Source organism: Rhinoraja longicauda, chromosome 28 (assembly GCF_053455715.1).
Source record: "Rhinoraja longicauda isolate Sanriku21f chromosome 28, sRhiLon1.1, whole genome shotgun sequence".
Lineage (NCBI taxonomy): Eukaryota > Metazoa > Chordata > Chondrichthyes > Rajiformes > Arhynchobatidae > Rhinoraja > Rhinoraja longicauda.
This window is the reverse complement of record NC_135980.1, coordinates 25,257,730-25,271,484: the sequence shown is the minus strand read 5'-3', so window position 1 is coordinate 25,271,484 and position 13,755 is coordinate 25,257,730. Positions and strand designations below refer to the sequence as shown.

The following is a 13,755-nucleotide window of genomic DNA, read 5'->3' as shown; positions in this document are numbered from 1 at the left end:
CCGATCAAAGAGGCCAGTGTCCCAAAACGAACATTGCTCTCACCTCGCTTGTGTTGATTTTGTGTTTCTTGGCTGCTCCCATTAAATGGGTCCTGTGCAGAGGGATTCATTGTACTCTGGTGCAGAGCAGAGTCTGAATTGGTCCTGAAATTAAAAGATTTGTATTATTTACTCAACCCGTGATAAGATCCAGTAGCAAATGTAATGTTACAAGTGTGACAGACATATAGGAAATAAGAAAGTCAAACAAAGAGATCATTTAAATTTTTTTTAAGTGTTTCACTCTTACAATAAATCATGGATAACAGTAATCCCGTATGCACCTGTGATGTACATATGCCAAAACACATAAAACAATATCACAATGGACACATTACAGAACAAGGAAGATCCCAGCACATGATAATTACAAGCCCAGTCTTGGAGCACAAGACAAGCACTGATCCTTCATGCAAGTTACTGGACACTGACAGTTCCAGTGCACAAATTACAAGACAACGTTCCTGTACCTAAATGTACTGCAGGAAAATTACAGTACCTGCAGCTGTGGAAGAAAGACAGGCTCCATATATTCATTTCAGGACAATGACAGCCTTGTCACACATATTACAAGACAAGGACAGACCAGATACATGTATTGCAGGACATGGACAGACCATATATGCACATGTTAAGACAAGGACAATCTAGTACCATTTCAGCATCGTTTAGGATACCCAACAAATGAAGTCCTTTCCCTTTCTATGGATTGGGAATGCAGATCAGAGTCTTGCACTACGCTGAATAGAATCCAAAATGTCGCAGGGAAAGAAGACATTATCTTTACGATTCCTGAGGTGCACATAAATTTAATTGAATGCTTCTTTCGGGCTGTCAAGTGAACATTGCTTTGCTTTTGTGCAAACTTTCTGCACATCAGAGGTAAGATCAAAATACAACTGAATACTCAAGAGCAGCCTAGCTTGACCTGCCAACTGCACGTTCCACTGTACTCCGATACTCAATGCCCTGACTGATGAAGGCCAGATTGCCAAAAGCCTTCGTTATCCACCCCGTCTACCTAACATTACTTTCAGGGAACTATGTACAGCTAAGACCCTCTGCCGTATAATGCTGCGCAGGGCCCTATCATTCACTGTGCAAGCCGTACCCTGATTTAACTTCCCAATATGCAACATCTCACACTTATCTCAATACGACGCCATTTGTCATTCCTCAGCCCACTTACCCAACTGTTCAAGATCCCACAGTAATTTTTGATAATCATTTTCGCTGTTTATGATACCACCTATTTTAACATCACTGCAAACTCATTTATCATGCCTTGTACATTCTTATCCAAATTATTTACATAAATAATGAACAACAATGGGTCCAGCACTGATCTCTGTGGCGAAGCACTTGTCACTAGCCTCCAGTCTGGGAAACAATTTGCCAACATTACCCTCTGCTTCCTGCCATCAGGCCAAATATGTATCCAATTGGCTAGCTCTCCCTGGATCCCTTCCGATCTAACCTTCCAAACTAGTCTATCATGCGGGACATTGTCAAAGGCCTGGCTAATGTCCATGCCGACAATATCCACCACCCTGCCCTCATCAATACTCTTGGTTACCTCTTCAGGAACATTAATTGATTTGAAAGACACGCTTTCCCACACACAATGTTGCACTGACTATTGGCAACCAGTCCATGTCTATCCAAATGCTGGTAAATCCTGAACCTCAGAACTCCTTCCAGTACCTTACCCACTACTGAGATCAGCCTCACCAACATGTAAGTGCCTGGCCTCTCCTTGCTGCCCTTCTTAAATAACGGTACAACATTAGGCACCTTTCTGTGGCTAAAGATTTTGTAATTATCTCTGCAAGGACCTCCAGAATTTCTTCCTGAGCTTTGGTTTTGAGGATGCACATGGTCAGGCCCTTGGCATTTATCCACCTTAACGTTCTTTAAAACTTACAAAACTTCCTCTTTCATAATTCATATATGGCCCAAGGCATCACAACTCATTTGCCTCAATTCCTTAACTTGCATGATCTTCTCCACAGTAAAAACTGATAACAAATATTCATTTAACATCTCACCCATCTTCTGTGGCTCCACACGCAGGCAGCCGTGTAGATCATTAAGGGAAACCATTCTCTCCCTTGCCACCCTTTTACTCTGAATATATCTATGGAATCTCAGGGATTTCTCATCACCTTGCCTGCCAGGCTTGTAGGATAAACCTTGACTTACCCTACAACTGAAACTGCCACCCTCAGCTTCCCTTTGTGCACAGTCATTCCCACTTCCTAAGAGAAATTATATCAGTAGGATTAAGAAAGATTATCCTAATTTTTTTTAAATAAACTTCATTAGTCGATGTCTATTACAAAGAGCAGGATCAACACACTGATGATCTATCTGACATCAGAGCTTTAATTTTAGTAAAGTGTCTCTCACCTTCTCCAGCTGGTATCAGGTGGAGGCGACAGATAGATCGAACTATATGGACAGCTGTCTGCGTACTGCGGAGTCAAGGAAACTTCAGAGAACAGAATGGATTCTGTAACAAACTGTTAAACTGTGCAGAAAATTATATATTATACGCAGAGCTCCAGGCCCGTGGAGCAATACCTGTAAAAATATCACATCAACTTTGAATGCCCTATTCAACCCAAAGGTTCCTACACCGTATCTATCCATCACCAAGACCTGCTCCTGTTGTATTGCCCACACCTTCCATACCACATCCCATTAGCCACTGAAAGCTTCACTATGCATCATATCTTAAGCATCATAAAATAATCCAATACAGAGGAAAGCATTCGACCCATTGAATGCAGGTTCCTTCGGAGAGCATTTAGTCTCATTATCCCATTCTTTACTTGCACTTATTAATCACCTTTGGGTATTTATCTAATTCTCTTTTGAAAGCCACTATTGAATTAAGCAATGTGCTTGAAATCCTACGAAAAGTTGTATAAAAGACTTTCCTTGATTTTATTTGCTATTCAGCAACTGCCCCTGAACCTGTTCTGTGGCCATCAAAGATTTCTGTATTAAACCTTATCTACCACGTGCTCACCCATTCCATCCGTCTATCTCTTCTTGAAGTCCATTAGTACCCGTCTCACCTATATTTTGCATAATTAATGATTTTATAAATTGTGGGTTCACCCTAAGATCCACTGTAATCTTTGTTAAAAGAACCAGAGGTCTAGTAATGAATCACGTGCAGTTTTTCAGTTTACCATCTTCAATTAAAAAAATTCACAACTCTTACATTTTCTGGTCATACGGCATGGAAACGTTCGGCTCAACTTGCCCACGCCAACACAGATACACCCTCTGATCCTGGTCTTTGTATTATACTCTATCCATGCTATTGCCCACCTTTTGGGTTCAAATCAAGATGGCTATTTCAATACTTCTCTGACTGACTTACATGTCACTTCGTTTGTAAGATAGATCTCATTCAAAATGTTGCCAGCTGCACCCTAACTTGCACACTAAGTAGCCTTCATTTATTCCTGTTTGCTGACAGCATTGCTTTTGAAAATGGGAATTCCTTGATTTTAACATCCTTATTTGTGCTTTCAAATTCTTCTCCTACTCCATTGCTCAGATCTCTGATACCTTTCTCCAGCTTTACAATTCTCTGGATTGCTTGACCTCCCTGCTTATTCCTGCATTGAATGATGTACGAGACCACTTCAGAGGGCCATTGAGATTCATGTCGGTCTAGAATCACATATAAGTCAGAATAAGATGGTAAGGTGGCGCAAAGGTAGAGTTGCTGCCTTATAGCGTCAGTGATTCGGGTTCGATCCTGACTACGGGTGCTGTCTGTACGGAGTTTTATGTTTTTCCCGTGACCTGCCTGGGTTTTCTCCAAGATCTTCAGTTTCCTCCCACACTCCAAAGACGTACAGGTTTGTAGGATAATTGGCTTGGTATAAATGTAAATTGTCCCTTGTGTATGTAGGATAGTGTTAGCGTGCGGGGATAGGGCCTGTTTCCACACTGTATCTCTAAACTAAACTAAACCCGGATTTGATCCTGACTTTGGGTGCTATCTGTGTGGAGTTTGCACATTCTCCCTGTGACTGCGCGGTTTTCCTCTGGGTGCTCTGGTTTCCTCCCACATCCCAAAGATGTGCTGGTTAGTTGGTCTCTGTAAATTGTCCCTAGCGTATAGGGAATGGAGGCGAAAGTGGGATACGTAGAACTACAGTGAACGGATGATCAATGGCCAGCCTGACTTGGCGGGCTGAAGGGTCTGTTTCCATGCTGTATCTTTCAACCAATCAATTCAATAGGAAGATTGTAGAAACAAGGAACTGCAGATGTTGGTTTACCAAGGAAAGACACAAAGTGCTGGAGTAACTCAGTGGGCCTGGGAACATCCCTGGAGAACATAGATAGGCAATATTTCGGATCGGGACTCTTCCTGATTCAAAACGCTGCCTATCCGTGTTCTCCAGGGATGCTGCCTGACCCACTGAGCTACTCCAGCACTTTGTGCCTTTCCAATTTAATAGAAGACCAGTTTTGTTTGCTCCAGGCAAGAATTAGGTAAGGCAAGCAGAGTTTGTGAGCCAAAGGGTTGTCTTCTACACTGTCCAACTCTCTGACTGAAGGACATTAGTAAAGCAGATTGATCTTCACATCATTCCGATAATTTCATATTCACCATTGCTGATATATTTGTTTTTTTGATTTTTAAAAAACTAATTTGAACTTGTATTTTCAAATCATTTGCCACACCTAGATTACTAGCCCAATAACATAACCACTTCCTTTAACCTGCTCCTTAAAATTGTCTTTACCACATGTTTGGTTACCAATCGTAATACTCTGCCGTGGTTTGAAACTAGATTTCATTTGATTAGGCTTCTCTGAAGCATCTTGAGAAGCCTTATACTTTAATGCATGATAGGGATGAAAGTTGCTGTTGTCAGGAAACTAACCATTAAGATCTATGTATCTTTACATCAGTAAAAAGGTGATTTATTTGTGCACGTCAATATTATATATCTATATTTCGGAAACAAATCAGTTTAGTTTATTGGTACAGTGAAAAACTTTTGTGGTAAAATACCAATAATTATTAAAAGTTGTAATTTGCACCTCTAAGTGCTTCACCCCCCCCAAAAACCCAATGAAATCACTGGTGTTGATTGTTCAATGTGGGACCACTCAATGTTTCTTTTGTAAACAATGTAAGAAATAACAAGAGCTCTTCCTTAGTTGGCTGGTTGATAATGTTACATTGGGTCCAAATGCCAGAAGACTATCAAAGGAGGGTTCAGGAATGAACACTAACACTGTGAACCCATGGGACTCCTTCCCACTGCTTTGTGAGGATTTACCTGGCAGTATGGGTGAAACATTCTCACTAGAGATCATTTTCCTCAGTGCTTCTTGCTCTGGACCACATCTCAGCAGCCACACCGCTCTGACAGAGGAAGGATATCTGACGCACATGCTTGTCAACAGGAATGGAACGGCGGTGTGGTGATCCCATCCGGTTTTTGTCCCTGTAGACCCGATCGACCAAGCCATGGTGCCTGGTCGTTCTACTCGTGTCCAAAGCAGATGACTGGAACGGAGTCTGTAACACAAACAGGGGGAGTCTTTGCACCTGTTCTGGATATCTTCCCTCTACAGCCTCCAAACTCAGACAACCAACACAACTCAGCAAAATGTGTTCAATATTGATCACTACACAAGAATTTATGGCATTGGAGTGATTTACTAGTATGGATTGGCCACTGGGTAATTAACTGAAAATAGTCGGGGGGTGGGTTGTTATTTTCAGGCTGGCAAACTCTTATTGGGAAGATACCACAGAAATCAGTGCCTTAACTAATTACAATTACAATCTAAATTAGTAATATAGATGAAGGGACCAAGTACATTGAAGTCAAATCTGATACAAAGATAAGAAAGCAAGTTATGAGGGAGATACAAAGAATTTGCAAAGGGACTAAGGCAGGTAGGGCAGAAATCAAGCAAATGGAATTTCATGTGCAGAGATTATCGAGTTCAATAGGAATATGACGGCACAGTGGTGCAGCTGGAGGCACAGGCTAGATGCAGGAAAAATGTTCCTGATGTTGGGGAGTCCACAACCAGGGGTCACAGTTTAAGAATAAGGGGTAGGCCATTTAAAACTGGGATGAGGAACAACTTCTTCACCGAGAGAGTTGTGAATCTGTGGAATTCTCTGCCATGATCATCATGCTGGTTCGAAGGGCCGAATGGCCTACTCCTGCACCTATTTTCCTATGTTTCTAACCCAAACTCAACCTTCATTTTGATACGGCACGACCACTGTCGCTATGCAGAGCTACGCTTTTAACTGTGGACTTTAGGCCCTATAATACAGTGAGTGAATTGGTCATCGCCCTCACTATCCATATGTACATTGCAAATTCGGACCAACATATAAATTATAGCATAATCTTTTGATTAGGACATTGTCCTCCGCAAAACATTAACCCGTCCTTTATGCATTTTCTTTCCAATGTTGAGGGATCTGCTATGCATGCCAAGTAATTTCCCTCTTTTATTTCTGGGATGTGGCTAGCATTTTAGAACCCAAAAAGAAACTCACCTGAAAAGGCAGGTCCAGAGTGGTACTCCCTATCTGGTTGACATTGGGCAAGGAGCCTCCGTAGTACTGAGCCCGGCCCTGACCCAGCTGTAGGTATTGAGATTTCTGCAACTGTAACTGAGAACAAACAGGGCCATTATAAATAAGCTTGAGACACTGGCTTCCCAATCTTCCCGAACCTCTCCAGAAAAGACAGGACGGAATGATCATCATCACTTATAAATGACACCTGGCATCAAAGACTTCCTGCTGAGCTGAACTCTATCTCACAGCTTATGGCAAAACAACTACCTGGAAAGATACCTTGACTCTAAAGGTTAAACCACAAAAGCAGTTTGCATAAACTCGGCTTTTATCCCCTTCAATACTGACAGCATTCATGTAGAGAGGAGTATAAAATTACACAGAGCTACTGAGAGATTAAATGAGTTGGCAAGCAAAGTTCAATGGAAGTGGGTGTGAGCACATCCACTAGTAACTGTACAGCATGCAGCAAGTATTCAAGTATGAAAATCCGTGACAATAAATTTCAAATAGGTCGAGGGACCAGTGTGTACAGATCACAAAAATGTAGTAGTTAGGTACAAAATAAATTAAAAAGCTATTAAATATTCATTTTAATACCTTGAGAGGTTATGCTACAATTACACAAAGCCCTGGTTGGTCTGCATCTGGAGTACTGAGGGTCCATATAGATGGGAACATATATACAGAAGTTATATAGACATAAAATGCTGGAGTAACTCAGTCAGTCAGGCAGCATCTCTGGAGAAAAGGAATAGGTGGTGTTTCGAGTTGAGATCCTTAGGGTCTGAAAAAAGGTCTCGACCCAAAACGTCACCTATTCCTTTTCTCCATAGACGCTGCCTGACCCTCTGTGTTACTCCAGATTTTTGTGTCCATCTTTGGTTTAAACCAGCATTTGCAGTTCCTTCCTTCAGAGGCTATGTATTAGTCTGTGAAGATAAACTGCTGATTATCACAGATTCACTGGAATATGCTCAATGATTGAACAAACAAGGTTTACATTCTCTGGAATATAGAAGATTAAGAAGCATAAATTCAATGTTTTCAAATTGCATAAAATGCAAAAGTATAGTAAACAATGAGAATAGTGACAGACATCAGAAAGGTACAAACTGTAAAACTAGTTGGCCTACGGTAGATCAATTAACAATAATGAAGTGATACAAGTTGTGAAGTGAAATGAAGAGAGGCAACATGAAATAGATGGTAAAAATTTAAAGGTGATGGCAGGAACAGAGAATTCTGAGGATCTTTGAAGCTGACAAAACATGTCAAAAAGGATATTAAAAAAACATGCAGAATCAACAGCTGTGTTAACAGACCCCATAAAACTGTTCCACCATCCATTGAGATCACAGTTGATCTATTACCTAGCTCTATATAACTGTCTAGTTCCTTTAATATATTCTTGAGCAAAAAATATGGGTATTACTTATGGCCTCAGCATAGATCCTTCAGGGCTCTCACAATTTATATTTCGCCAATTTGAGTACATCCGTTATTTCTCTTTTCTTTTTCCTCCCACTCACCCAAATCTAGCCAAATCAATAATTCTCAGCATTCCACCTCAGCTAACAAGCTAAAATGGAGTACAGTATCAAATACCTCTGGAAGTACACATATGCATAACACCATTTACCTACCTGCCTGACTCCACCCACTCATTATTTAAATCACTCTTCAAAATGCTCAATCAGGATCATTAGACATGACTAGTTCTATAAATCATGTTGCTTATTCCCTGATAAGCTAAAAAACAATGTCGTCACCTACACTTGATTAGATTCAATTAGTTTCTTTATAGATGCTGGGCTAACCAGAGTATAATCTCCTGGGTTTCCATCTCTCATTTTGGGGAATGACAGATATGTGCAGTTTTCCAATTAAAAGACCGTTAGAAGATTATAGTTAGAGAATCTACAATGTTCTAATCTACCTCATTAAAACTCTGGGACAGGAACCGTCTGTTCCTGGGGACATGTCACTCTTTGATGCTGTTATTTCTTTCCTCTACATGTTAATACTGGTAAATTACCTTCTAATTTATGATTTTGGAAGGTGTAGCATCACTAAGGCAAGCACGCATGCAAAGTAATCATTCAGTATGGTCACTATTACCTTATTTTTAAGTTACAATTTCATTAAACCGTGGCATAATGTTTTAGTTTTGATATCCTTTGTACTATATTTAGCTACATCATTGGCTATACTTTGTAACTCTTCCAATCTTCAAGATCTGTGCTAGATTCTTGCATATCTTTTTATTTTTGTCATGCATGGCTTTTAAAAAAAAAAAATACAATCTTTGGCCTTTAGGTTTATTAACTCAATATGTATGATATTAAACCCTAATTGGAAAGCCTTTCACCTCAATGTCAGTAAACCAAGGAAAGGATTGTTGACTTTAGAAGAAGGCCGAGGATCCACAAACCTGTCTTCATCGACAGGAATGTGGTGGAGAGTCAGTAACTTCAAGTCCCTGTGTGTGTGTATCTCTGAAGATCTGTCTTAGATCCAGCACATTGATGCAACCATAAAGAAAGCCCATCAACGCCTCTATTTTCTTAGAAGATTGAGGATATTCAGTGTGTCAACGAATGCTCTCTTGAACTTCTACAGGTGTATGGTGGAGAAGATAATGACTGGTTGCAGCACGGCCTGATTCAGCAACTCGAACACCTACGAATGAAGGTTACAAAAAGCGGTAGACACTGCATGGTCCATCACGGATACTGACCTCCCCCATCAAAGGGATTTATAGGAGGCACTACAGAGGGCAAGCTTAGCCCTCGTCTACTCAAGTTTTGCTCAACAGCTTGGGCTAATAGCTGCCACACCAAACGAGTTGACACTGTCCTTAACTCTGCAATGCGGGTCATCACAGGGACGCTTAAGTCAACACCTTTGCAGTGGCTCCCTGTCCTCTCTCACATCGCCCCTCCCAGCATACGCAGAAGGGAGAGGATGTTGAAAGATTGGTGCACCATCGAGGCTAACCCTGACCTTCCCATCCATGCTGACTTGAACAATCTGCCCAACATGCGCCTGAAGTCCCGCAAACCCTTCTGGTCTTTGACCCCAAGACTGAGTGGCACAGAGCCTGGAAAGATGCCAACACCAACAACGGAGAGGTCATCATAGACCCCACAGTGAAACCACCAGGATTTGACCTCCATCGCAAGCAATGGCTAACCCTGAACAGCATCCGCACCCTCCATGCAAGAACAGCCCATCACCTGCACAAGTGGGGGATGACAGACAGCCCTGCTTGTGACTGCGGATATCCAGACCAGACCATCCCACACATGGTGAATGACTGCTCACTGAGGCTTTTCCCTGGTGGCATCAAGGCCATCCACCCAGCAACTGATGCTGCCCTGGCCTGGATGTCTGCCCCCTGACCTACAACTTTAGGCTGTGCACGCCATAAGCAAGAAGAAGAGGAGGCACTGTCACAAAAAGACAGCCAGCATCATCAAGGACCTACACCATCCTGGCCATGCTCGCATTTCATCCCAACCATCAGGAAGATGGTATAGGAGTCTGAAAACCATGACCTGCAGGTTCAGGAACAGCTTCTTCCCAAAATCTATCAGGCTATTTTACACTACAAACACGAACTAAACTTCAAACTGTCTTGGTTGCATTAGTGACTTCAGGCTTTCACTTTGTTTTGCACTATATTGGTTTTTTTTTAATTAATTGAACTTCTATTTTGTTTGTTTATTATGTTATTTACAGAGTACTATGTTTATAAACCTGTGGTGCTGCTGCGATTAAGAATACCATTGTCCTGTTTCGGTACAATGAACCATTCTTGACTCTTGAAAATATATGCCCTGTCTACTGTGGTCAATCTTTGTCGCTTCACATGGAAATCAGCCTTCCTAGAATCCATTTACATTTTTCTGTTCTGAACAGTACATTAAACTAGATTATGTTATGATCACAATTACACAGATGTCCATGTGCCACATGACTGTTAACATAGTTTCCTTCCAGATATTCACTTTCTTTCAGACTTGAATTAGTTTGCTTATTCCAATTCATTTCAAACATAATATTTATGCTCTACTACATTCTTCTGTAGTTTTTCTGTTATGCTAATTCTTTTGTTGCTGTACATGTCTCTATCTTAACTAGCGGCTACAGTGCCATAACGTTTGGGACAAAGACCCATCATTTATTTATTTGCCTCTGTACACAATTTGAGATTTGTAATAGAAAAAAAATCACATGTGGTTAAAGTGCACATTGTCAGATTTTATTAAAGGGCATTTTCATACATTTTGGTTTCACCATGTAGAAATTACAGCTGTGTTTATACATAGTCCTCCTATTTCAGGGCACCATAATGTTTGGGACACATGGCTTCACAGGCGTTTGTAATTGCTCAGGTGTGTTTAATTGCCTCCTTAATGCAGGTATAAGAGAGCTCTCAGCACCTCATTTTTCCTCCAGTCTTTCCATCGCCTTTGGAAACTTTTATTGCTGTTTATCAACATGAGGACCAAAGTTGTGCCAATGAAAGTCAAAGAAGCCATTATGAGACTAAGAAACAAGAATAAAACTGTTAGAGACATCAGCCAAACCTTAGGCTTACCAAAATCAACTGTTTGGAACATCATTAAGAAGAAAGAGAGGACTGGTGAGCTTACTATTCGCAAAGGGACTGGCAGGCCAAGTAAGACCTCCACAACTGATGACAGAAGAATTCTCTCCATAATAAAGAAAAACCCTCAAACACCTGTCTGTCAGATCAGAAACACTCTTCAGGAGTCAGGTATGGATTTGTCAAAAATAGGATGGCCAGGTTACAGTTTGCCAAGAAGTACTTAAAAGAACAATCACGGTTCTGGAAAAAAGGTCTTGTGGACAGATGAGATGAAGATTAACTTATATCAGAGTGATGGCAAGAGCAAAGTATGGAGGAGAGAAGGAACTGCCCAAGATCCAAGCATACCACCTCACAGGTGTTATGGCCTGGGCATGTATGGTTGGTAAAGGTACTGACTCACTTATCTTCATTGATGATACAACTACTGATGGTAGTAGCATAATGAATTCTGAGGTGTATAGACACATCCTATCTGCTCAAGTTCATACAAATGCCTCAAAACTCATTGGCCGGCAGTTCATTCTACAGCAAGACAATGATCCCAAACATACTGCTAAAGCAACAAAGGTTTTTCAAAGCTAAAAAAGGGTAAATTCTTGAGTGGCCAAGTCAATCACCCGATCTGAACCCAGTTGAGCATGCCTTTTATATGCTGAAGAGAAAACCGAAGGAAATGAGCCCCCAAAACAAGCATAAGCTAAAGATGGCTGTAATACAGGCCTGGCAGAGCATCACCAGAGAAGACACTCAGCAACTGGTGATGTCCATGAATCACAGACCAAGCAGTCATTGTATGCAAAGGACATGCAACAAAATACTAAACATGACTGCTTTCATTTACATTACATTGCTGTGTCCCAAACATTATGGTGCCCTGAAAAGGGGGGACTATGTATAAACACTGCTGTAATTTCCTCATGGTGAAACCAAAATGTATAAAAATGGCCTTTTTTAAAGTCTGGCAATGTGCACTTTAACCACATGTGATTTTTTTCTATTGCAAATCTCAAATTGTGGAGTACAGAGGAAAATAAATAAATGATGGGTCTTTGCTCCAAACACTATGGAGGGCACTGTACATTTTTATATTCTCTTTCATCATAGACACAGTTTAATCCTTGTGGCTTCTCTACCACTTTCTTTATATTTTATTGATTGTATAATTTAGTAGATTCACTTCCCAGTCCTGACCATTTGCAGTCCTGTCTCACCATGTACTACCTTTCCAACATGTCCACTTATGCCATCCATATGCAGCGGAAAATTAATGGCATTAAATGTCATGGGGATATTGCCAGAGGACGTGTCTAGCAGTTATGTGGAATGCATTTAACTTGCTATATGATCACAAACCCAAATAATAGAGATGTAGTTGGGCATAGATATAAACAGCGTCTTTATACAAATTAAATTGATATGATATAGTTGATGAACATCTAATTTCTGACATGAATGAGGGAAGATCAAAGGCCACAGAATCAGAGAGGCCATTGGCTCATCAAATTGATGCTAGCTTTATTCAAGACCTGAGAATAGACACAAAAGGCAGGTCAGACAGCATCTCTGGAGAAAAGGAATAGGTGACGTTTCAGGTTGAGCCCTTTCTTCAGACTGAGAGATCAGGGGAGAGAGAAACTAGTGGGATGAAACGGTTCAGAATACATCAGAGCCGGCACCGATGACCAAAGAAATGTGGAGCCCACAATCAATATTCATACTGCTGGGTTATAAGCTATAGATCAGCGAGACCAAGCGCAGACGAGACGATCACTTGGCTGAACACACACGCTCAGTCCACTTTGGCCTACGTAATCTTCCGGTTGCCAAACATTTTAACACAAAACTTGGAGGAACAGCACCTCATATTTCACTTGGGCAGCTTACAAATTAGTGGTATGAATATTGATTTCTCTAATTTCAAGTAACCCTTGCATTCCCCCTCTCTCTATTCCTCCCCCACCCTCGTTGGCCTGCTAATTTCACTGTTTGCATCCATACATCCCTTCGTCATCACCCCTTCCACAGCCAACAACGGACAATCAAGAGACAATTGTGGGCTCTACCATTCCTTGGTCATCGATGCCGGCTGATTTGTTCTGAACCTTTTCATAACTCTCGTTTCCCTCTCCCCTGACTCTTAGTATGAAGGAAGATCTCGACCCGAAACATCACCTATTTCTTTTCTCCAGAGATGCGGTCTGACCCGCTGAGTTACTCCAGCATTTTGTGTCTATCTTCGGTGTAAACCAGCATTTGCAGTTCCTTCCTATACATTTATTCAAGACCTTTCCTGCTTGTCCCACTCCTGCATTTCTCTACAAAGACCTGCAAATCGTTTTCTTTAAAGGATATATCCAGTTCCTTTTGAACACCATCAATATATCTACCTACCCAACCACTACATTCCAGATCCTAACCACTATGCTGCAAAAAAAACAATTGGTCTTCATATCACTTTTGGCTCTTTGGCCATCGCTTGCATCTATGACCTCGGGTCCTTGAC

General features: G+C 41.1%; 1 protein-coding gene across 3 annotated transcripts in view; it reads right to left on the bottom strand.

Moving 5' to 3' along the window:
- LOC144607389 (CREB-regulated transcription coactivator 1-like) overlaps nucleotides 1-13,755 on the bottom strand; it is a 59,441-nt gene that overhangs the window by 40,405 nt on the left and 5,281 nt on the right. For all 3 annotated transcript variants that reach the window (XM_078424199.1, XM_078424201.1, XM_078424200.1), the window contains exons 2-5: nucleotides 6,608-6,724; nucleotides 5,465-5,602; nucleotides 2,449-2,510; nucleotides 44-144 (exon numbers count right to left, since the gene is read on the bottom strand). In XM_078424199.1, coding sequence (XP_078280325.1) covers nucleotides 44-144; nucleotides 2,449-2,510; nucleotides 5,465-5,602; nucleotides 6,608-6,724 — 418 coding nt within the window. The remainder of the gene's footprint in view (nucleotides 1-43; nucleotides 145-2,448; nucleotides 2,511-5,464; nucleotides 5,603-6,607; nucleotides 6,725-13,755) is intronic.